This window comes from Oncorhynchus kisutch, linkage group LG14 (genome assembly GCF_002021735.2).
Source record: "Oncorhynchus kisutch isolate 150728-3 linkage group LG14, Okis_V2, whole genome shotgun sequence".
In the NCBI taxonomy this organism is placed as follows: Eukaryota; Metazoa; Chordata; class Actinopteri; order Salmoniformes; family Salmonidae; genus Oncorhynchus; species Oncorhynchus kisutch.
In genome coordinates, this window is record NC_034187.2 from 37242067 (window position 1) to 37267959 (window position 25893).

The following is a 25893-nucleotide window of genomic DNA, read 5'->3' on the forward strand; positions in this document are numbered from 1 at the left end:
CACCGAGACAGCCACAGGGTGGAAGACATGGGAGTTGAATGTAATCCTCTAGGATTTATTCCAGTACGTGATAGTTTAGATTGTACAGCTGTAGTAATAGGACTATCGGAAGAATCTTCGGAAGACTGGCCTTGGGCCTAGAGTTGTATATCACTTCTAAAGCCCCAAAGTAATCTAGAGGCTACACACACCACAGCCACAAAACATACCACAACATTGTGTCATGAATCTCTCACTCCCCAATTCGATCTAAAAGGCTGCACCATAAACCACAACGTTTTTTTACTGGCTGTCAAAAAGTCAGCGTTGCCATTTCTTAATTAGGTTTATGAGATTAAATACAGTAAATCTGAAAGGCTCTGCTCAACTGAAGCCAAACTGGTTAGCATAGTTCTAGTGGAAGCTACACCACACTGCGTTGTATGCCATTGCCCCGTGAGTAAATCTGATCTGAAAAAACATTGTAGGCTATTCCGTCAAAAATTCTCATCTTAACTGGCGGATTTTAAATGATCCTTTTGTGAAGTGCAGCCGGGAACTCTGTAGATGGCGAATGATGGGATCGATAAAACCAGAATTGGAGGATACTCAATCATTGTTTAAATCTCCAGTTTGGGAACATTTTGGCTTCACAGTCAATAACAACAGTGATGGAGAGAGAGTTGTGGATAAAACTTTAATAGTATGTTCTCCACTGCTAAACAAAAAAAAAGCCCAGAGTGGTGCGTGTAGCTTGTTGTTGTCGGCCAATCACAAGTCAACAAAGCGCCACTACAGTCATAGAGCCTCCATGTGTGCCAAAGCAAGTTAGGAGATTATCTAAACAACGGTTGATATTAAAATGATAGAATTTCAAGTTAAATGACAAGTACTGTATATGGTACAACGAGCAAGAGCCAACAGGTAAGCTGCTATTTAATCATCTAAATGGAGGTGCTGATATTTGTAATTGCAGGGCAGGAAGAAAGTGCATGCTCAATTAGCCTAGCTAGCTAGCTACACTATATACAGTACCAGTCAAAAGTTTGGACACAGCTACAGATTTTCTTTATTTTTACTATTTTCTACATTGTAGAATAATAGTAATGACATCAACACTATGACATAACACATATGGAATCATTTAGTAACCAAAAAAAGGTTAAAAACAAATCAAACTATATATTATATTTGAGATTCTTCAAAGTAGCCACCCTTTGCCTTGATGACAGCTTTGCACACTCTTGGCATTCTCTCAACTAGCTTCATGAGGTAGTCACCTGGAATGCATTTCAATTAACAGGTGTGCCTTATTAAAAGTTAATTTGTGGATTTTCTTTCCTCCTTAATGCTTTGAGCCAATCCGTTGTGTTGTGACAAGGTAGGGTTGGTATACAGCAGATAACCCTGGTAAAATTTTTCAGAGGCAGTTTGGTACTCGGTAGTGAGTGTTGCAACCGAGGACAGACAATTTTTCCACTTCACAATAACAGCACTTACAGTTTACCGGGGCAGCTCTAGCTGGGCATAAATTTGACGAACTGACTTGTTGGAAAGGTGGCATCCTATGACGGTGCCACGTTGAAAGTCACTGAGCTCTTCAGTAAGGCCATTCTACTGTCAATGTTTGTCTATGGAGATTGCATGGCTGTGTGCTTGATTTTATACACCGGTCAGCAACAGGTGTGGCTGAAATAGATGAATCCACTAATTTGAAGGGGTGTCCACATACTTTTGAGATTAGTCTGGAAGAACTTGACTGGCCTGCACAGAGCCCTGACCTCAACCCCATCGAACACCTTTGGGATGAATTGGAATGCCGACTGCGAGCCAATCCTAAATAGGCCAACATTATTGCCCGACTTCACTAATCCTCACGGCTGAATGGAAGAAAGTCCCCGCAGCAATGTTCCAAAATCTAGCTGGCTACATTATTTCTATGATAAACATTAATTTGATGGCCATGCAAAAGCTCATTTACTTGTGTGGCTTCCAGCCAAATACCGTTGCACTTCTGTTGTCATCTGATGAAAATGAAGCTATATTCTGCCGAATGTGTTGCACCAATGTATTTTCTGTGAAGGATAACTATAGTTGCACGACCCTGATCACTCTGTTGAAGCAAAAAAAAACACTAGACTTTCAATATAAAACGTGTGTGAAATGGTTTTAAAAACGCAGATATTTTTTTGATGGTCTGTTTTGAAAATATAGATTAATCAACTCTAACGCGACCCCTGCATATCTACCCCTCATCCCGCCACTTCTGTCCTCCCCCATAGCGCCGAAGGCTCAAAACATCAACCTCCATCTCTTCTCCTCTATTTCACTCATCCCTCCATACCCCCATGGCACCTGTCAGACCAGGCAGGATGGAGCCAGATATGATGAGCACTACAGGAAAAACAACCTGAAGGCATAGGCTAGAGGCACGCACACACCCCTAGGGCTTTGACAGTCATGGAATTTTGAATGCAGGTTATTGGTCAGCCAGATGACTGTGGTTACAGTAATAACCATTTGAATAACCGTTTGTTTAATTTTTAAAGACACACATTTTCCTCTCCTCCGCTCCTGACTGCATGTGCTGCTGCTGCTGCAGGGAGGGGGGCGTTGCCTAGACAACCCAACTCGTTTGCTACAACACGTTACTTGTTTCAGCCAGAAGTAAAAAATAAAAAACTTTTTTTTAAAGTTTCATCACGTTGTAGAGTCCACGTTACAGCAGAAACAGACTCCCCCGCACAAATGCCCGGCCATTCCGTCTTCAGTCAGCTTTTATTTCCACCAAAAAAGTCTTAATAATAAATATGTATTTTTATGGTTATGACGGTTATTTTTTCCATGACAGTCTTCACACATAACTGTCAGTTACACGGTTATACAGTAAGTGTACCATACCTAACACACACAAATAAACACTAAAGGGAAAAACAAATATAATTGAAGCAAACGATTGTCTGTCAACAATCTAAAAACACACACACTGAGTGGGAGTTGAGTGGCATATCACTTATTCAATTAACAGGTGTGCCAACAGCAGTAAAACACACAGACACCCGTTTCCCTTCATCCATGAACATTCTTCCATTGAATGCTTAAACTGCACTTCTTCAGCTCTTTATTAAAAACACCCAACACTCTGACAGCAGGTATTGGGACACGTCCTTTGACTGACACTACGCTACATAGAACAACTAACTGACATAGGCCTATTTCCCCAGTGACATTCTCCCAGAAAAGAGAGCTACATCACTGTGTGATTTACACTCCAGATAGGACTGGGCCTAACTGGAGTGTAAGAAGGTAGGGGAGGCTTCGAACATGTCTCTTAAAAATGTTTCCTGTGTTTTCCATCAGGTCTCTCCCTTCCTTTCATCTCCAGCTTTGCATTTCACACTCGTCTCATGTCTTCCAGACCAGGAGCCATGCCTTGTATTAAGGGTGTATTGGTTCACCAAAACACACAGTTCGGTACGTATAGTGGTTTTGGAATCACCGTTCGGTTTCTGTACAGCGGGAAAATTAAATGCTAACAGTTACTGTAGTTCATTTTTGTTTATTAAAGAAAATACAAAGTGTTGCTATTCCTGATTCCATATACAATATGATCAAGAGTCATATAATGGCTTTTATGAGAGCACAATCAAGAACACTTTGTATTTTCTTAAATGAAAACACACGGATTACTCATCAACAACAACACTAACATATTTATTTATTAATTAGGGTTCACAGTGCCGAGCCAAACCGAGGTCGCCGTACCGAACGGTTCGAATACGTGTCCCGTTACCATGTATACCCGCATTTTACATACACACACGCCACGTGTGCACATGAGTGAGAGAAAACCCACAGCCAAGCCCAGCATTTCCACTCGCCCAATTTCTTCCAAGAGTTCAGTGAAACACTGTATAGGGCAGTGAGTCAGTAAAAAACCACAGCACAGCTCAATTTAACCAACCCTCCCCAATGCATTGCTACTATGAGACTTTCTTGCCCAATTTCTTCTAAGAGCTCAACGAGTGTTGAACCACTCTGCATGGTACAGGCCAGAGTATAGAACCCTCCCTCCCCACAGCCATAACCAGCTCGCTGAGAAGTTGAGATCCGGCACACTGACACATGTCACAGCAAATCAGGGGGGGGGTTAGACCCCAGAGGGCTGCGAGTGTCCCTGTCCCACACCCCAGTCACACATCGTGTCAAGTGACGCAGCATGCCGGCCAATGAGAGGAGAATGCGAGGCAGTCAGGAGACCCAGCGCACGCCTGCTCTCTTCTCTCTTTCGTTCTCTGGTTCTCTCTTTTGCGATCAGCGTCGTTTAAAAAATGAGTTTACGCTTGGATGCGCATCGCTGGCTGTTCGCTGCCCTTCTGTGCTGTGAGTATGGAGAGGGACGAGGTTTAGCCTGTGCTACAGCCTACCAGAGGCCAGGGTTAGGGGGGACAAGGCTGGGGAGGGCGAGGAGCACTAGGGAGTGGGGAGGAGGATTGGGTATTTTTTAATTCTCCTTTATTTAACTAGGCAAGTCAGTTAAGAACAAATTCTTATTTACAATGACGTCCTACGTCCAAATACTAACCCGGACGACGCTGGGCCAATTGTGCGCCGCCCTACGGGACTCCCAATCACGGCCGGTTATGATACAGCCTGGAATCGAACCAGGTTCTGCAGTGACGCCTCTAGCACGGAGATGCCGTAGGCTCCCAAGTGGCGCAGTGTTCTAACTGGGGAGGGCTAAAGAAAGGATATGGCAGGGGCCAGGGTGAGGGTGAGGAAGCATCAGATAGGGATGAGGATGGTAGACCGGGGAGAAGGGTTAAGGAGGGCTATATGGGGACTGAAGTCAGGAGGGGGGCTAAGGGGACTACTGTACTATTGACCTAAATAGTAATCCCACACCTACCGCAGAGCAGACACATTCTAAATGAATTAATATGCGTGACAAACAACAGAGTGGGGCCTGCCTGTCTTGGGTGGCTGATCATAATAATACTACTGTAAATAACAAGCAGCAGTCAGGGATCATGGGTCAATGGACTAGGCCTTTGAGGAGATCATCAACTTTAAAGCTCACCCACTCAGGAGAGGCCAAGCGAGTTAGTGTTTACAATAGTTTCCAAACATTGTGCCTAAATTGTGCTTTTAGATTAATCCGACTACATACAATTAAAAAGAGGACTTATGTGAACAATGCTTCCATACGGGGACATCATTGTGTTGGCTAACACATGATTGTGGACTACAGGAAAAGGAGGACCGAGCACGCCCCCACTCTCATTGACGGGGCTGTAGTGGAGCAGGTTGAGAGCTTCAAGTTCCTTGGTATCCACATCACCAACAAACTAGAATGGTCCAAACACACCAAGACAGTAGTGAAGAGGGCACGACAAAGCCTATTCCCCCTCAGGAAACTAAAAAGATTTGGCATGGGTCCTGAGATTCTCAAAAAGTTCAACAGCTGCAACATCGAGAGCATTGGTTGCATCACTGCCTGGTACGGCAATTGCTCGGCCTCTGACTGCAAGGCACTACAGAGTGTAGTGCGTATGGCCCAGAACATCACTGGGGCTAAGCTGCCTGCCATCCAGGTCCTCTACACCAGGCGGTGTCAGAGGAAGGCCCTAAAAATTGTCAAAGACCCCAGCCACCCCAATCATAGACTGTTCTCTCTACTACCACATGGCAAGTGGTACCGGAGTGCCAAGTCTAGGACAAAAAGGCTTCTCAATAGTTTTTACCCCTAAGCCATAAGACTCCTGAATAGAGGTTGACCGATTAATCGGAATGGTCGATTAATTAGGGCCGATTACAAGTTTTCATAACAATCGGAAATCTGTATTTTTGGAAACCGATTTGCCGCTTAAAAAATATATAGATATTTTTTTTATACCTTTATTTAACTAGGCAAGTCAGTTAAGAACGCATTCTTATTTTCAATGACAGCCTAGGAATGGTGGGTTAACTGCCTCGTTCAGGGGCAGAACGACAGATTTTCACCTTGTCAGCTTGGGGGATAACGACCTGCCTCTCTCTCGTTGCACTCCACAAGGAGACTGCCTGTTACGCGAATGCAGTAAGCCAAGGTAAGTTGCTAGCTAGCATTAAACTTATCTTATAAAAAAACAATAAATCATAATCACTAGTTAACTACACATGGTTGATGATATTACTAGATATAATCTAGCGTGTCCTGCGTTGCATATAATCTGACTGAGCATACAAGTATCCAAGTATCTGACTGAGCGGAATGGCTAACTAGTTAGCCCGCGCTAATAGCGTTTCAAACGTCACTCGCTCCGAGCCTTGCAGTGGTTGTTCCCCTTGCTCTGCATGGGTAACGCTGCTTCGATGGTGGCTGTTGTCATTGTGTTGCTGGTTTGAACCCAGGGAGGAGTGAGGAGAGGGACGGAAGCTATACTGTTACACTGGCAATACTAAAGTGCCTATAAGAACATCCAATAGTCAAAGGTTAATGAAATACAAATGGTATAGAGGGATATAGTCCTATAATTCCTATAATACCTACAACCTAAAACTTCTTACCTGGGAATATTGAAGACTCATGTTAAAAAGAACCACCAGCTTTCATATGTTCTCATGTTCTGAGCAAGGAACTGAAACGTTAGCTTTCTTACATAGCACATATTGCACTTTTACTTTCTTCTCCAACACTTTGTTTTTGCATTATTTAAACCAAATTGAACACGTTTCATTATTTACTTGAGGCTAAATTGATTTTGATGTATTAAGTTAAAATAAGTGTTCATTCAGTATTGCTGTAATTGTCATTATTACAACTAAATAAATAAAAATTGCCAGATTAATCGGTATCGGCTTTTTTGGCCCTCCAATAATCGGTATCGGCGTTGAAAAATCATAATCGGTCGACCTCTACTCCTGAACAGGTAATCAAATGGCTACCCGGACTATTTGCATTGTGTGTCCCCCCAACCCCTCTTTTTAAGCTGCTGCTACTCTATGTTTACCATATATGCATAGTCACTTTAACTATACATTCATGTACATACTACCTCAATTGGGCCAACTAACCAGTGCTCCTGCACATTGGCTAACCGGGCTATCTGCATTGTGTCCTGCCACCCATCACCCGCCAAACCCTCTTTTACGCTACTGCTACTCTCTGTTCATCATATATGCATATCTTAACCACATCTACATGTACATATTACCTCAATCAGCCTGACTAACCGGTGTCTGTATATAGCCTCGCTACTTTTATAGCCTCGCTATAGCTGGTCTTTTTACTGTTGTTTTATTTCTTTACTTACCTATTGTTCACCTAATACCTTTTTGCACTGTTGGTTAGAGCTTGTAAGTAAGCATTTCACTGTAAGGTCTACACCTGTTGTATTCGGAGCACGTGACAAATAAACTATGATTTGGAATGTTCAGTATTATGTCATGTTTCATGTTTGTTTGGACCCCAGAAAGAGCTAATAGGGATCCTAATAAAATACCAGAAATACTTCTGGATATTTTTCCATACAGAGCTACGTTTGTCCCATGTGCAATAAACATCTTGTCAATATAATAATAAGAATGACATCTTAAGAGTTTGAGCCACGGTCTGACTGAACGAGTAAGCATTGAACTCTGACACTTACGCAAATAATACCTTACGTCACTATGCAAACTACACACACACGCACACACACACACACACAATGCAAACTCCAATGCCAGCAGGATATGAGTGAGCCAGCCAGCCAACCACCCAGACAGGTGTTCAACAATAGACAGCCAGCCAATCTTGTTATCAGAACAGAAAGGGAGAGATGAGTCTAGAGCAGTGGTGCCAGCATGTCGTCAGCAGCCTGACTGTCACGGAGTCCTTTATGACACGGTGTGCAGCTGGTCGGCCATATTGGATCAACAGTCACCCTCCCATCAGAGGTCCTCTGGCCTCGCTGCAGTGTGTTAGGGCTGGCACGTATTAGGGCAGGCATCGTATAACCGACGGCTATGGATGAAGACCATCATGAAAATAAAATAATCGTCATACAGTTTATGCGATAATATGGACTCTCAACCATTTTCACGTGTGAGTTCCAAATATCTCCAACGGTTGCCCCAGCGAGAATTCTTTTCAGGCACGTGATGTCAGAATGCACTCACTGTTCCAAAATGTGATTGTTATGCAACATGACAGCTAACCCACGCCGCCTTCAAACCAAGGCACGCTGCCTGCTAATTATCTATAGGCTGTTTCACATAAGTATCCCATTTCACGGTTGCAGACAATTTATGTTTGTACATTTTACCCCTTTTTCTCCCAAATTTCGTGATATCCAAGGTAGTTAGTCTTGTTTGATCGCTTCAACTCCCGTATGGACTCGGGAGAGGTGAAGAGCAATGCGTCCTCCGAAACATATTGCTCACTTAATCCAGAAGCTAGCCGCACCAATTTGTCGGCGGGAACCCCATACAACTGCAGACTGAAGTCAGCGTGCATACACCCGGCCCGCCACAAGTAGTCGCCAGAGGGCGATGGGACAAGGTCATGCCAGCTTGCTAAACCCTCCCCTAACCCGGGCGACACTTGACCCATTGTGCATCGCCTCATGGGTCTCCCGGTCGCAGCCTGCTGCGACACAGCCTGGGATCGAACCCAGATCTGTAGTGACACCTCAAGCACTGCGATGCAGTGCCTTAGATCGCAGCGCCATTCGGGAGGCCCGGACCATAATATATTTACTGTTTTATTCACATTTTCAAGTACTGGTGACATAATGCATTCCAATTCTTGCATACTTTGTAATAGACTCGCGTGTAAAATACTTTTTTGAAGGTTGTAGTGATTATGATGAGCTAATGCTAAGCTATTTGCCGGGCTATGTGTAGCTCCATGTTTGTTGATGTCCTACAACGCTTATTGGTTGTCAGACAAAAGAGGTTATAACAAGATATAGTTCACTCGACTGACTTATGGTGCTTTCAAGACAACTGTGAACTCTGTGAACAACTGAAAAATACTAGGTCAAATCATGACGTCAGTGATCTTCAGGATGGAAAGTCGGCCCGAGTTAGAAAGAGGCCGAGTTCCCGAGTTGGAATTCCAAGTTGGATGACCGTTCAAAATGACTTTTCCCAGTCGGAGCTCGTTTTTCCCCCCCCCAGAGTTCCCAGTTGTCTTGAACGAACTAAAGTCAGAGATATCCCAGTTCCCAGTATTGTTTGCCAGCTCAGATCCCCCTTTCCATGGGATTTATTTATATTTAGCGTATAAACTTCTGTGTTTGCCCCCCATTTAATGATAAATCCCCCAACATACAGTGCCTTGCGAAAGTATTCGGCCCCCTTGAACTTTGCGACCTTTTGCCACATTTCAGGCTTCAAACATATAGATATAAAACTGTATTTTTTTGTGAAGAATCAACAACAAGTGGGACACAATCATGAAGTGGAACGACATTTATTGGATATTTCAAACTTTTTTAACAAATCAAAAACTGAAAAATTGGGCGTGCAAAATTACAGCCTTGGTTTCTCAAATGATTGCCTCGCCTGGTTCACCAACTGCTTCTCTGATAGAGTTCAGTGTGTCAAATCGGAGGGTCTGCTGTCCGGACCTCTGGCAGTCTCTATGGGGGTGCCACAGGGTTCAATTCTTGGACCGACTCTCTTCTCTGTATACATCAATGATGTCACTCTTGCTGCTGGTGAGTCTCTGATCCACCTCTACGCAGACGACACCATTCTGTATACTTCTGGCCATTCCTTGGACACTGTGTTAACAACCCTCCAGGCAAGCTTCAATGCCATACAACTCTCCTTCCGTGGCCTCCAATTGCTCTTAAATACAAGTAAAACTAAATGCATGCTCTTCAACCGATCGCTGCCTGCACCTGCCCGCCTGTCCAACATCACTACTCTGGACGGCTCTGACTTAGAATACGTGGACAACTACAAATACCTAGGTGTCTGGTTAGACTGTAAACTCTCCTTCCAGACCCACATCAAACATCTCCAATCCAAAGTTAAATCTAGAATTGGCTTCCTATTTCGCAACAAAGCATCCTTCACTCATGCTGCCAAACATACCCATGTAAAACTGACCATCCTACCAATCGTTGACTTCGGCGATGTCATTTACAAAATAGCCTCCAATACCCTACTCAACAGATTGGATGCAGTCTATCACAGTGCAATCCGTTTTTTCACCAAAGCCCCATATACTACCCACCATTGTGACCTGTACGTTCTCGGTGGCTGGCCCTCGCTTCATACTCGTCGCTAAACCCACTGGCTCCATGTCATCTACAAGACCCTGCTAGGTAAAGTCCCCCCTTATCTCAGCTCGCTGGTCACCATAGCATCTCCCACCTGTAGCACATGCTCCAGCAGGTACATCTCTCTAGTCACCCCCAAAACCAATTCTTTCTTTGGCCGCCTCTCCTTCCAGTTCTCTGCTGCCAATGACTGGAACTAACTACAAAAATCTCTGAAACTGGAAACACTTATCTCCCTCACTAGCTTTAAGCACCAACTGTCAGAGCAGCTCACAGATTACTGCACCTGTACATAGCCCACCTATAATTTAGCCCAAACAACTACCTCTTTCCCTACTGTATGTATTTTATTTATTTATTTTGCTCCTTTGCACCCCATTATTTTTATTTCTACTTTGCACATTCTTCCACTGCAAATCTACCATTCCAGTGTTTTACTTGCTATATTGTATTTACTTTGCCACCATGGCCTTTTTTTGCCTTTACCTCCCTTATCTCACCTCATTTGCTCACATCGTATATAGACTTGTTTATACTGTATTATTGACTGTATGTTTGTTTTACTCCATGTGTAACTCTGTGTCGAACTGCTTTGCTTTATCTTGGCCAGGTCGCAATTATAAATGAGAACTTCTTCTCAACTTGCCTACCTGGTTAAATAAAGGTGAAATAAAATAAATAAATAAAAGAGTACGTTGAAGATTTGTAATATGCTGAAAAGTGGCTAAGTTCATATTGGCGCAGCCATGTTTGACTTTGATTATTTGCATCTTAGAGTGAATGGCATTCTGGGATTAGGGAGTTTTCGCCAAGTCAAAACAAACAAACAAATATGGCTGCCATCATAAAGAATTCAGCTGCTGTTTGCTTAGCTGACACGCATCTCTTTTCTAAAGAATATTACATTTAAGATGGCGCCGACAGAGAGGGCTGCCTCGCTTCTAGTTCTTAGGAAACTTTGCAGAATTTTTTATTTTCTTACATTGTTAGCCAAGAACATTGTGTTATTAGATACAGCTGGGAAGAACTATTGGATATCAGAGCGGCGGTATAAGACTTTCCCGAAGCGCATCCTTTGTTCGCACCACCCAGGGCAATGGAATTGATTCCAGAGGCCAACCCAAAACAACACCGGCGGAAAAGAGGGAATCAGAGCGGTCTTCTAGTCCTAGGTGCGCACACCACCCACCGCTTCCGAGTATATTACTCGATAGTGTTCAGTCCCTGGATAACAAAGTTAACGAGATCAGGGCAAGGGTTTCTTTCCAGAGAGACATCAGGGATTGTAACATACTCCGTTTCATGGAAACATGGCTCTCTCGGGATATACTGTCGGAGTCAGTCCAGCCATCTGGATTCTCAGTTCATCGCGCCGACAGGAATAATCATCTCTCCGGGAAGAAGGGCGAGGGTGTATGTTTCATAATTTACCACTCATTGTGTAATTGTGATAACATATAGGAACTCAAGTTTTTTTTTTTTCACCCAACCTAGAATACCTCAAATCAAATGCCGACCGTATTTGCATTTGTGGGTTCGATTACAGGCTCAAAATAGCTAGAAACAAATGACTTTCTTCTGAAACTCATCAGTCTATTCTTGTTCTGAGAAATGAAGGCTATTCCATGCGAGAAATTGCCAAGAAACTGAAGATCTCATACAATGCTGTGTACTACTCCCCTCACAGAACAGAGCAAACTAGCTCTGAATAGACTGACGAGTTTCAGAAGAAAGTGCTTTGTTTCTGGCCATTTTGAGCCTGTAATGGAACCCGCAAATGCTGATGCTCCAGATATTCAACTAGTCTAAAGGCCTGTTTTATTGCTTCTTTAAATCAGGACAGCAGTTTTCAGCTGTGTTAACATAATGGCAAAAGGGTTTTCTAATGATCAATTAGCCTTTTAAAAATGACAAACTTGGATTAGCTAACAACATGCCATTGGAACACAGGTTGCTGATAATGATATTAGATTAGTAGATATATTTTTTTTTAATGGTTTTTAAAATCAGCCTTTTCCAGCTACAATAGTCATGTACAACATTAACAATGTCTACACTGTATTTCTGATTAATTTGATGTTATTTCAAATGGACAAAAAAAGTGCTTTTTTTTTCAAAAACAAGGACATTTCTATGTGACCCCAAACTTTTGAACGGTAGTGTATATACACATACAATGCATTTAGAAAGCATTCAGAACCCTTGACTTTTCCACATTGTTACTTTACAGCCTTATTCTAAAATTGATTAAATTGTTCCACCCCCTCCTCAAATCTACACACAACACCCCATAATGACAAAGCAAAAACACCCTGTATACATTTTTGCAGATTTACTAAAAATAAAAACACAGAAATTGCATTCACATAAGTACTAAGACCCTTTACTCAGTACTTTGTAGAAGAACCTCTGGCAGCGATTACAGCCTTGAGTATGACGCTACGAGCTTGGCACACCCTTATTTGGGGAGTTTCTCCCATTCCTCTCTGCAAATCCTCTCATGTGCTGTCAGCTTGGATGGGGAGCGTCGCTGCGCAGCTATTTTCAGGTCTATCCAGAGATGTATGATCGGATTCAAGTCTGGGGTCTGGCTGGGCCACTCAAGGACATTCAGAGACTTGTCCTGAAGCCACTCCTGCATTGTCTTGGCTGTGTGCTTAGGGTCATTGTCCTTCTGGAAGGTGAACCTTCGCTCCAGTCAGAGGTCCTGAGCGCTCTGGAGCAGGTCTTTACCAATGAGCTCTCTGTACTTTGCTCCGTTCATCTTTCCCTGAATCCTGACTAGTCTCCCAGTCCCTGCAGCTGAAAAACATCCCCACAGCATGATGCTGCCACCACCACCATGCTTCACCGTAGGGATGGTGCCAGGTTTCCTCCAGACATGACGCTTGGCATTCAGGCCAAAGAGTTCAATATTGGTTTCATCAGACCAGAGAATCTTGTTTCTCATGGTCTAAGTCTTTAGGGCCCTTTTAGCAAAGATGAAGCGGGCTGTCATGTGCTTTTTACTGACGAATGGCTTCCTTCTGGCCACTATCAGAAAACCCTGATTGGTGGAGTGCTGCAGAGATGGTTGTCCTTTGGGAAGGTCCTCCCAAGCTCTGTCAGGTTATAGGGTATTGTGTTTAGATTGATGAGGAAAAAATGAATTAACACATTTTAGAATAAAGTTGTAATGTAACAAGATGTGGAAAAAGGGGTCTGACTACTCCGAATGCACTGTATATATTTGAATCATTGGGGGGGGGGGGGGGCTATTCAAAATAGTTATTACAGAGAACTCAGTCATTTGACTGGCCAATTACAGTCATCCAAAATTCAATGACCGTCACAGCACTAGTGTGTGTGTGTGGCCAGTGTGCATGTATGGTGGTCTTCATCGATTGAAGGTTGTTGAAGGTAGTGCTAGATAGGCAGTCCTTGTACGGTCTGAGCGTGGCCAGTTTGTCTCAATGGAGGTGGAGCACAGTCAGTTCCAGCCAGGGACATTCAGGGAGTGTCAATGTACTGTAGGCCTATTGAACATTCATTAGACAGGCCCTATCTGACATTATCATTTTCCACTCATGAATCATGATACAGCAGATCAGCCAACACAGAAGGTTGAACATGCATCGACACGACACGGCTATCCCTAATTCTAGAGGAAAGAACACATAGGGAGAACAAACCAAAACCGGCCATTAAACTTTAACAAGACACGGGAGCAGAGACAAAACATTAGCAGTTCAACTTCCCACATATTCGATAAAAATCACACATTTTCAAGTTGCAATATGCAGAAACCGCGCCGCCATTTCCTGGTTGCTAAAACTCAAAAAGTTTGCCTAATTTAAGTTTGACAAAACAAGCAGTCAAATGTATTTTCTGCTGTTTGAAGCTGTTGTACAAAATTTAAAGCAAAATATGCTAAAACAAAACTTGAGAATGGGAAGCATAGAAACACCGCACATAGAATAGATCTACCGCTTCATAGACTTCCTTTCAATTAGACTAACAGATCTGGAACTCACATTTCTATGTGAATTTGGTCAAGACGCCCAAAAAGTTACATTTTATTTAACCAGGAAAAGCCCATTGAGAACCAGAGCCTCTATTTTAAGGGAGACCTGGCCAAGGCAGCAGAAACAATCAATACATTACAGAATTAAAAAATATACAATATTTTTTTTTTTACACTCCTCTGTTACAGTCTCCAATCAACATTTTTAATTAATTCAGTGGCACTAACATATGTAGATAAAGCATGGGATGTAGACTATTCCATGCCTCTGGTGCACAAAATGAGAAAACAGTCTTGCCTAATACTATACATTGCATTCAGAAAGTATTCAGACCCCATGACTTTTTCCACATTTTCTTATTAAGTTACAGCCTTATTCTAAAATTGATTCAATAATCTACACAATTCCCCCATCATGACAAAGCAAACAGGTTAAGAAAAAAAGTATTCAGACCCTTTGCTGAGACTCTAAATTGAGCTCAAGTGCATCCTGTTTACATTGATCAACCTTTAGATGTTTCTACAACTTGGTTGGAGTCCACATTCAATTGATTGGAAATTATTTGGAAAAGGCACACACCTGTCTATATAAAAAGGTCCAACAGCTGACAGTGCATGTCAGAGCAAAAACCAAGCCATGAGTTCAAAGGAATAGTCCTTAGAGCTCTGAGACAGGATTGTGTCGAGGCACAGATCTGAAAAAGGTGAAATTGCAAACATTTCTAAACCTGCTTTTGCTTTGTCATTATGGGGCATTGTGTGTAGATTGATGAGGGAGAAAAACAATCCATTTTAAAATCTGGCTGTAACTTAACAAAATATGTAAAAGGTCAAGGGGTCTGAATACACTGTAAATGTCCTGGGGACTTTAAGTAGCAATCACCTAGCAGACCGAATATGGTAACTGCTGATGGTGAAGGAGACTAGAATACAGATGTAGAGGGAGTTTACCCAAAATGACTTTGTAGATGAACACATACAAATGTAGTATTCTGTGCATATAAAGTGAGGTCCAAACCACCATTTGGTACAAGGTGCAATGGTGGGTGAGTGACTTGGCATTTGTAATCCAGCGCAAGCATGCATGATAAACAGAGTCCAGTCTCTGTAAGACAGAAGAGGCTGCTTCCATATACACAACAAGTCACCATAGTCAGCTTTAACAGAAAAACAAATGACATTTGATGTTCTAAGTCCACAACAATGCTTAAACCACATCAAGGGGCCACTTTTGAGGTCTAGGAAAAATCTAAGTTTTCATTTTTGGGTGTAGATACGCTTTAATTTAAGTGGCACCAGCAACTTGTTTGGTTAGCAGCGTTTCTGTAGCACGCATATGATTGCAGAGTTTGCTAAACAATTGCCACTGGATTGATGCAAATTATCACAATGATATTCTGCCAGGTAGGCATAGGCTATTTTGTAGTTAACATTTAATTGAGAAGATTTTGGGGAAAGCCTTTCCATCTCCCAGAAGACGGTTGTCGTTACCATCATTGCTAACGATTACACAAAGTGGTAGACCAACGCTGGTAATTACCGCGCCTTTGCTTCAGAAGGTTGAAAGTTCAGAAAGGGAAATACAAATCAACGACACACTTTGTTCATGTCTTTCGATCATCTTGGGCAAAATAATATATTTAGTTGATTTCCTACTTAATTCAATACATTTTTGAATACTGTTGAATTCCGTTGGGCCGCCCGAGTGGCGCAGAGGTCTAACGCTCTGCAGTGCTAGCTGTGCCACTAGAGATTCTGGCTTCAAGTCCAGGCTCTGTCGCAGCCAGCCGTGACCGAGAGTCCCATGGGGCGGCGCACAATTGGCCCAGCGTCGTCCGGGTTAGGGGAGGGTTTGGCCGGCAGGGATGTCCTTGTCCCATTGCACACTAGCGACTCCTGTGGCGGGCCGAGCGCAGTGCACGCTGACATGGTCGCCAGGTGTACAGTGTTTCTTCGGACACATTGGTGCGGCTGGGTTAAGTGGGCATTGTGTCAAGAAGCAGTGCGGCTTGATTGGGTTGTGTTTCGGGGGATGCACGGCTCTCAACCTTCACCTCTCCCAAGTCCGTACAGGAGTTGAGGCGATTGGACAATTGGAAACCACAAAATTAGGGAGAAAAAGGGGTAGGGGGAAAAAAAATTATTTAAAAAAGCCCCCCCCCCACCCCCAAAGATAAACTAGGTAAAACACTGGGCAGTCATGTGAACTCGTGCCATTGGAGGTATCTGGGGCCCTGGGAGTCTGTAGAGGCTCTATGGGAGTGAGCGAGGAGGGCCTCTACTCCATTCATCCCAGCAGCAGGTCCCACAACACGAACCCAGCTCCACCATTAAAGTGTCTGCAGTGTGAGGGCAGCAGCCAGCTCCAACTTTCTCCTCCAAGTTTAAAAACTTGTCCACCCACCAACGCTCACACCATTGTCATCCGAGGGAAAATAAAAGGGAAATAAAGAAAAGAGGCAGAGAAAGAGAGAAATGATAGCGCTTCCCTTGTTTACCCCCATAAAAGTCAGCCGAGGATCTTTACTGCCGACAGATGCTAAAGCAAACATGCTTTTTCTCTTTTTCTTTTTCCTCATTCCCTAGCTTCTCCAAATGTAATGGGGTTCCATGATCTCAAGGCGTTGACCCCGCCGTGACCTGCCCCTGCATTGTCGGGGCAACGGAAGGGTTGAGATAAAGAGAGGAAGTCAGCCGGAGGAGAGTTATGCTCCAACACACGGAAGGATGAGGAGAGGAGCAGCAGGCAGCCTGGGCTGTCTACTGGCATACACACACAGACACACACTCTCTCCACACAAACAAACACAGACTGTTCAACCCCCCACCCAAATCATTGTTCACTCAGCAGGTGACAGACTGTCGACACGCAAACACAGTCATGCGACATTCTCCAAATCCCCTTACTGGACTCAAACTCTTTCAACAGCTGAAACAGATTCCCATGGGCACACACAGAAACACACACACCAACCTGGAGTCTCCCTTGCCCAGGTTTCCACCACCTGGGTGAAGGATGGTCTGGTTGCCTTCCATATCCACAATACATTTTGTGTTCAGGTCCTTTTCTGTGAGAGGGAGAGATGAAATAGAAAAGGTTCAGAACAACTTCCAGGTGCAGGGTGGGTACATAATCATGGGACTAGAAAGGAGAATCTGTACACTGTTTAACCTGCACCAGGCCAAGACAGAGTTTAATGCAGCCACATTACATCAACATGGTCAACTTTGAAAGCATTTAAGTAGTGTGAAGACCGAGAGATGCACATTTGGGAATGTATAACATAGGGTTCTGCCAAGAAAAATACGCTTTTGTTAAGTGATTGGTGGGTACTGGGTAGGCATCGGCTCAGGCTTGTTGCCTTTCATCTTGGAGGTGAGCTGTAACTCAATTGATAACTGTAGAACAAAGGGTCTAAAACTATTAGTCCTCCTCACACAAAATGCCCTCATCACGTGACTTGGGACACTGACTCAATCACACTTTGACCCTGGCCCTCTGGTTCCAAACCATGACTTAAAACTTGGCTTCGGAGACCAAGCAATGCTGGTCCAAATAGCTCAGTACTACTTATTAGATTGGACATACTGCTGACTATGGCAAAAAAAACAAGGTTGTTCGATCAACTCCTGCAAGGGTCACACAAAGGCTACTAATGGATAATGTAGCAGGCCTATATTGCATTAAGTCACATATTGTGATTCACATTCACTGTAAACATGTCTGATGAATGACCATGTAAATGTTACTTTATCGAAACTGGAAAGTGAGAACTTATTTTTTATCCATCATAGAAAACCCATTAAATATAATTTCTTAAATTCCAAAACTGCTCTGTGGGCACAATGGGTGTGCCATTATTTTTGGCTGCGCTGTTAGTTAGCACATTGTAGCTAGTGCAGCCCAGTGCTGCCATATGGAAGCCTAATAATAGCAGCATTAATTATTGGGCTCTCCATCTGCACTGCTGGCCTAAATGTGGGCTCATCCCCTTTCCACACTGTCAGTTTGCTCATTTCAAAATTGTGCTAAGGAACAAAACACACTTATTATGATTTAGCCTAGATTTCCTCTGTACTTACTGTACTGTGTCTAGAAAATTATTCCTCACTGACTGCATTCTTATAGATGTTGTTATTATTATTAACCAAACAACCAGTTCATTATTTTCAAAACCCTGTGTTTGCTCTTGACCCTTGGGGTCCAATATTCACAATTCCTCACATTTTTAGCATCGACAGGAATACACACAAACAAAGAGGCCAGTTGACAAGACAAACTCACACAGACACCCAAACAAAACATTCACTACTTGGCTATGTAAACAACCACACACATTCAATTTCAAACACATCCATGAAACTGTAAGTGTGTCCAGAGGAAAGGCTAGTCCGGCATTATGTTCATTAGGACACACAATGGAAAAGGTTATAAAACCTTGAGTGTTTCTATTGGACACGTCCCGATAGTAGTCCCTCACAGTTTGTCCATTTTCTTCCATTGCTTCCTACTGAACATGATCCATGGCCATGTCAATGCAAACTGCATATAGTTTTTTTTTTGCATAGGGGAGTTGCATGGAGAGGTGGCACTACCCTATGGAGGCTGGGGCACAGAGGGGGTGGGAGGGACCTTCGGGTGAGTGACTCCGGCTGGCTGCAACCCTTCTCCTTCAGAGGAAGCACGGGCTTCCTCCCGCTTCCCTTCCTCCCTCCATCCTTCCCCCTCATGCACTGGTGACCAGTAACCACCGAAGCAAAGAGGTAAAGAACGTGTATACTTGTTGGGGTCAAATTGGGTTTAAGAGTCAGTGCTGGTACTGTGAAGGAATCCAAAGACTTAGGCTTCAGTCAAATCCCAAATAACAAGACGTGATCTTGAGTGCCTTGCCAGTGTCACAGCCCCGTGTTTCCCTGAACCGAGTCACTGAGCGTCTTTATTGAGCACACTGGTGGGTGTGTGTGTGTCATCATCATCACACTGGTTTGAGCGCCATTACACCGTTATCACTGTCACTGGTATGGGTCAACCAGTTCGCCTGTTGTGTGTGTGTGTGAGAGTAAGCTCCAGCAGCCTCGCATACCAGTCTGGCAGTACAGATCAGTGTGTGGTCATACACCTGCTAATGTTCTGACCAGTTGACTATTCTGTGACTTTCGGTAATAGCATTTGATCTGCTTTTTCTCAAAGGAAATGAACAGAGGAAAAAAGATATACATCTTATGTGAAATGCAACGGAGAAGTGACGGTAATATCCTAGTATTCTCTCGCCTTTCATCAGATTCTTTCCAGTACCAGCTCATTTTCCATTGGCAAATTAGCTTTCTTCCATGCGGTAAGTGAAACAGCACCGGGCTTAGTTGGTGGTACAATAGGCATGACATCAATGTGGAAATGGAAAGGCAGTGTATATGATGTGACTGGGTTGGAGCCGATGGGGTCGTTCTTCGAAGACCTGGCCTCCCACCAGTAACTCCTCTACGGCCATGAGAACATGGTCAGTTATGCAACGCTAGCAAATAGTCCTTTCAGACTGACTCCCTTCCTGCCTTTGTCCAGCACAGCCAGAACAGCTCCGAGTCTGACTAGTGCTGAGCGATTAACCAAAACGTTGTTTTATATCCTAAAAAGAAAACTACATTGACGACGTAGGATGAATTACTTGAATTCCATGTCGTTTTTTTTGTGAACCCAATGTGCAGTTTCTCTAGAGGGAAATCAGATCATTCTTGAGAGGAATCAAGTCAAGAACTATGTGGGACGCTGGGCTGAAGGGAGTTTGTAGTTTTCATTAAGCAAATATTGAACCTAGTTCAGTGCAGATATGTGGTAAATGACTACAATGACAATCCTTTGAGCCTGTTCTTTCCGGCTCGTATAGATGGATACACTTTTACAACTGCTACGTTAGACACACACAGACCGCATGAGAAAGGAATGTACACAACACAACAAGAGTGAATGATTGAGACAGTTTGTGAAAGTATGCCTTATCTACTTTAAATAACTTGTAAAATGATTGTCAGACAGCTCTGCAGCTCTAAAGGCTAGCCTAGCTAAATAGGATGACTGTAAACAGTACAGTATGGGGAGCACAAAGACAACGTTATGGCTGTCTGGCTACTACTGCCTGAGCAGAGATGCGATGATGACTTTAAGGAATGAAAAATAACAAAGTAATCAAATAAAAAAACGAAGTAATATACAGAACTGAAATATTTTCTCATAGTAATTTTCCATTTTTCTATTGACATCAATGGAATATTTTCAATGTTTTGGCAATTGAATGTTCACTACTTATTTCATAATAGAAATAATGTTTTAAATTATCGAAAACTGAAAGAAAAAAATATAATTTTGTAAAAAAATAAATCGAACCGAAACAACCTTTTTAAAAAGACACTAAATCGCTCGGCACATAAATGAGCCCTTGTCATAATACATTTGAGATGTCAGTAACTTAGAAATCAAATGTACAGTTACATCAACAGTGTGAAGCAGAAATGTAAGTTGTGTTCTGATTTGTGGTTATTAACAATTGTATTACAGTGCATCTTCAAAGGAGAAACTTCAGTCTAGGGTCTGTTTTGGTGGGAATCCAATTAAATTTGCAGACAGTAGGCTACTAATAAAAATGGACAAGGATAGGTGTAGTGCAGGATATAACAGTGTCAAGTGGATACTGCCTGCCCTGGGCTTGTTTCATTGCATGATTGGAGGATACACGAGAAAGAGCGCTGGTAAAATTCTGTCTTGTGACCGATTTCTACGCTCTGTGAGAAGGAACACGTGACATGGCCCGCTACATTGTAGCTAGACTCAGTATTTTCCACCTCGGTAGACTCGTACTTCCAGACATGTTCTCCCGTGGCTGAATTCGACTGGGGGCACACGGCTAAAATATCCTTTCTTCCTTCCAAGCGGCATTCATTGCCAGCATTATAATTGACCGAATCATTTGAGTGTGCGCAAAGATTCATTAAACGGGAGGCATGTCACTGCACTCATTACTGCGGCTTATGTTATGAAAGGGAGACTACACTTGTTTAGGCCGATCACACCGTTTAACACTAAATCCATAACTTCTTGAATAGGCAGCTCGTTTGTGTATTATAGGTCAGGAATATTTTCTAATTCATGCTATCCCACCCAATAGTCTGGCCTGATCAAGCAAAATGCCAATGGATGTTGTTGGCTGTTGAAATCATCAAGCAAAAGTCATCTCTAATATACAGTATCAGTCAAAAGTTTGGACACACCTACTCACTCAAGGGTTTTTCTTTATTTTTGCTATTTTCTACATTGCAGAATAATAGTGAAGACAAACTATGAATAACACATATGGAATCATGTAAGTAACCCAAAAAAAAGGTGTAAACAAATCTAACCATATTTTAGACTTGAGATTCTTCAAAGTAGCCACCATTTGCCTCAGCTTAGCCCACTCTTGGCATTCTCTCAACCAGCTTCACCTGGAATGGTTTTCCTATAGTCTTGAAGCAGTTCCCACACATGCTGAGCACTTGTAGGCTGCTTTTCCTTCACTCTGCAATCCAACTCATCCCAAACCATCTCAATTGGGTTGAGGTCAGGTGATTGTGGCCAGGTCATCTAATGCAGCACTCCATCCCTCAGCCTAGAGGTGTGTTGGGTCAGTGTCCTGTTGAAAAACAAATTATAGTCCCACTAAACCCAAACTAGATGGGATGGCGTATTGCTGCAGAATGCTGTGGTAGCAATGCTGGTTAAGGGTGCTTTGAATTCTAAATAAATCACTGACAGTGTCAACAGTAAATCACCCCCACACCTCCTCCATGCTTCACAGTGGGAACCACACATGCAGAGATCCGTTCACCTACTCTGCGTCTCACAAAGACACGTCGGTTGGAACCAAACATCTCAAATTTGGACTCATCGGACCACAGGACAGATTTCCACCGGTCTAATGTTCATTGCTCGTGTTTCCTGGCCCAAGCAAGTCTTCTTCTTATAGGTGTCTTTTAGTAGTGGTTTCTGTGCAGTAATTCAACCATGAAGGCCTGATTCACACATCCTCTGAACAGTTGATATTTAGATGCTTTACCTAGCAAAGTAACAGCCTTATCTCAGCTCACTGGTCACCATAGCAGCACCCACCCATAGCACGCGCTCCAGCAGGTATATCTCACTGGTCACCCCCAAAGCCAATTCCTCCTTTGGCCGCATTTCCTTTCAGTTCTCTGCTGCCAACGACTGTAACGAACTGCAAAAATCACTGAAGCTGGAGACTCATATCTCCCTCACTAGCTTTAAGCACCAGCTGTTAGAGTAGTTCACAGATCCCTGCACCTCTACATAGCCCACCTGTAAATAGCCCATCCAACTACCTCATCCCCATACTGTATTTATCTTGCTCCTTTGCCCCCCAGTATCTCTACTTGCACATCTATCACTCCAGTGTATAATTGCTATATTGTAAATACTTCGCCACCATGGCCGATTTATTTACTTCCCTGATATTACCTCATTTGCACACACTGTATATAGACTTTTCCTACTGTATGTTTGTTTATTCCATGTGTAACTCTGTGTTGTTGTGTGTCAAACTGCTTTACTTTATCTTGGCCAGGTTGCAGTTGTAAATGAGAACTTGTTCTCAACTAGCCTACCTGGTTAAATAAAGGTGAAACAAAAATAAATGATCTCTGTGAAGCATTTATTTAAGCTACAATTTCTGAGGCTGGGAATTCTAAGGAACTTATCCTCAGCAGCAGAGGTAACTCTGGGTTTTACTTCCCTGTGGTGGTCCTCATGAGAACCAGTTTCATCATAGCGCTTGATGGTTTTTGCGACTGCACTTGAAGAAACGTTCAAAGTTCTTGACATTTTCCGTATTGATTGACCTTCATGTCTTAAAGTAATGATGGACTGTTTCTCTTTGCTTATTTGAGCTGTTCATGCCATAATATGGCCTTGGTCTTTTACCAAATAGGGCTATCGTCTGTATACCAACCCTACCTTGTCACAACACAACGGATTGGCTTAAATGCATTAAGGAAAGAAAAATGTACTTTTAACAAGGCTTTTAACAAGGCACACCTGTTAATTGAAAAGCATTCCAGGTGACTACCTCATGTAGCTGGTTGAGAGAATGCCAGGAGTGTGCAAAGCTGTCATCAAGGCAAAGGGTGGCTACTTTGAAGAATCTCAAATATAATATATAGTTTGATTTGTTTTTAACCTTTTTTGGTTACTACATGATTCCATGTGATATTTCATAGCGCTGATGTCTACAATGTAGAAAATAGTTAAGAAATAAAAAACCCTGGAATGAGTAGATATGTACTGTATGTTCATGAAAACATAGATAATAATGCGTTTACTACAGACACTGCCCCAGGGAGTGACCCATGGCAGGCAAGGGTCTGGGCTTTGATTCACTAAGAGGTTATCGATTAGACCCGTTTCACAGCAACTGAGCCGAGTGTCAAGCTTCGTGTCATCAATTTAGCGATAACCCAGCGAATGTTACTTACCTCTCCTGTTCATAGGACGAACACGGACTGCGACCTTCACGTTCGAGTCGTTCAGACTGGTGTCGCCCATTGTCAGACGGACAGACAGTGCGTCTGTCTCGGTGATAAATTAGAGGCGCTCTCCGGATGATAATGATGCCCAATGGACTCTTGTGGAAGAATCATCCAGAATCCTTGATATGTGCTGCTAGCTGCCTGGTCAGCCAGCTAGCTTTAAGGGTTCGTCCTAAAACATGGCATTTTCCATCATTGCACAATGTCTTGCTGGGAGGAAAATTCTCTCTCCTTCAACAAATCTTCAATAAACAGCTATCCTCCAGTTACTGTATGTCCCGAGGGGTTTGAGCTGTAAAATACAATCCAGAAAATGCATCAATACATGCTGCAAAACAAGCAAGAAATCTGTTTAGCATCACACTGGAGCCATTTGATTGTCTTCGCAAAACAAGACTAGAGAGGACAAACGTTAACTTAGTGTGCTAACATAACGGTTGTTTTTATGATGCATACATGCATTTGGCATTCACCTATTATTAGCATTTAAGACTCAGCTCAACAATATCAATTAATAGTTCGTGAATTGGCAATGGAGTCAAATAAATGGAATAGTCGAAGCCACCTTGGAGTTGAGCTAACCTAGCTAAATATCATTAGCTAGCTAAGACTATTTTCTGTATTCAAACAAATGACAGCAAACATTGATTAAAGGGCACGCCCAACAAGCATACATCACATAATTTAAAGTGTAAACCAACCACGATAGTTAAAATAAGCAAATAACCTATTTGCTTTGCGACCAAACCCCTTGCCTTGCATTGGCTGACAAAATTAGCTAGCTAACGGGCTGGGTCTAGGGGACTCAACTTCGCGACTTACAAGAAAGTGCGGGGGCTCAATCTACCGGCTAACGACGCTGCTCGGTATTTGAAAATCCAATCTTCGGAATGGTGCTGTGTGGTTTCAATTTCGTATATCTTGGCCAAATGTTCCACCTGTTCGGCGAGCAACTCCCCGTCAGCACAGTGTTCCGTTAATTCTGTTCTCGAGCTCTCAAACTGGGATAACCTCGTGCACGCCCTTTCCGGCAGGGAAGGTCGGGAGCAAATTATATTACGCTTGACCGAAGTTCCACTGCCATAACGTTGCAGAGAAATGTGGTTTTTTTTGTGTTCGAAAACAGTCAAGTCATGATTTATCTATTACTTGAAACAATGTAACTGTTTATCTTACGTGAAATACATTATATTTCAAAGTGCAACGTTGAGAATCTAGCACATTGTAGAAAGTAAGGCAGAAAGAGTCCTTCGCCATAATAGTAAGGTCAAACACATCAAAACGTTGTGTTTACAGTCCAAGCAGGCACAATGGATTTGAAAAACATCACTGCTGTTCACACGTCTAAAAATTATAGTGTGATGAAAATTTAGCCTGGTCTCATAGGCTAGACGTAAGATAGTAAACGTAAATCAGGGAAACTCAAATTAGTATGATTACAGTATGTTATGTTTGGTATGGTTACATCAGACAGAAGGTCACTTAAAGTAAAGATTCACCTATTTTGAATGTTTTATGCATCTCTGAGCGATGTTCTATCTATAGCCTGGGTCAATTCATGTTTTCATGTGTATCTGAGATATTGGCATTCAGTATGATGTAGCGCTGAGATAAAGCCGCTCTCACTACACTGGAAGTTAATAGGAATATTAATTTTATATCAAGAAAATGTCTATCATATATGTCCGATTTTAAAAATGACCTATGTCATAACGCGGTAGGTTGTCTTCTCTTCTGTCCAGGGTGCATTGCATGGTGCCGTTGCGAATGTCAGACTCCATTCTGAGGTCAAATCGATCTGCAGGTTGAACATGGTGAAATTGTAGACCCCTAATTGATAGTGCAGTTTGTTTAGGTGATTTTACAATTAACTAGCTACTTCACATGCTGATACTGACTTTGGTATTATTGTGTGTAGCTACGTATGCTAGCTAGTTAGCTAACCAGCCAGCCATGACTTGAGCTTCAACAGATTTCCAAATCTTGCTAACAATCTTACTCTAACAACAAAATGTTAAATGTGTTCACAAAAAATATTGTTCTCACATAGTGTCATCTAACACTGTAAATTATAGAAATTAGTGG

At 42.7% G+C, this 25893-nt stretch overlaps 1 protein-coding gene across 2 annotated transcripts in view; it reads right to left on the reverse strand.

Annotated features, from left to right (window-relative positions):
• The window catches only part of LOC109903896 (kinesin-like protein KIF13B), an 87664-nt gene extending 62817 nt beyond the window's left edge, over positions 1–24847 (reverse strand). For both annotated transcript variants that reach the window (XM_031788331.1, XM_020500907.2), the window contains exons 1-3: positions 24631–24847; positions 23755–24100; positions 17213–17306 (exon numbers count right to left, since the gene is read on the reverse strand). In XM_031788331.1, coding sequence (XP_031644191.1) covers positions 17213–17306; positions 23755–23824 — 164 coding nt within the window. In that variant the 5' untranslated portion in view covers positions 23825–24100; positions 24631–24847. The remainder of the gene's footprint in view (positions 1–17212; positions 17307–23754; positions 24101–24630) is intronic.
• Between the last annotated feature and the right edge of the window lie 1046 nt (positions 24848–25893).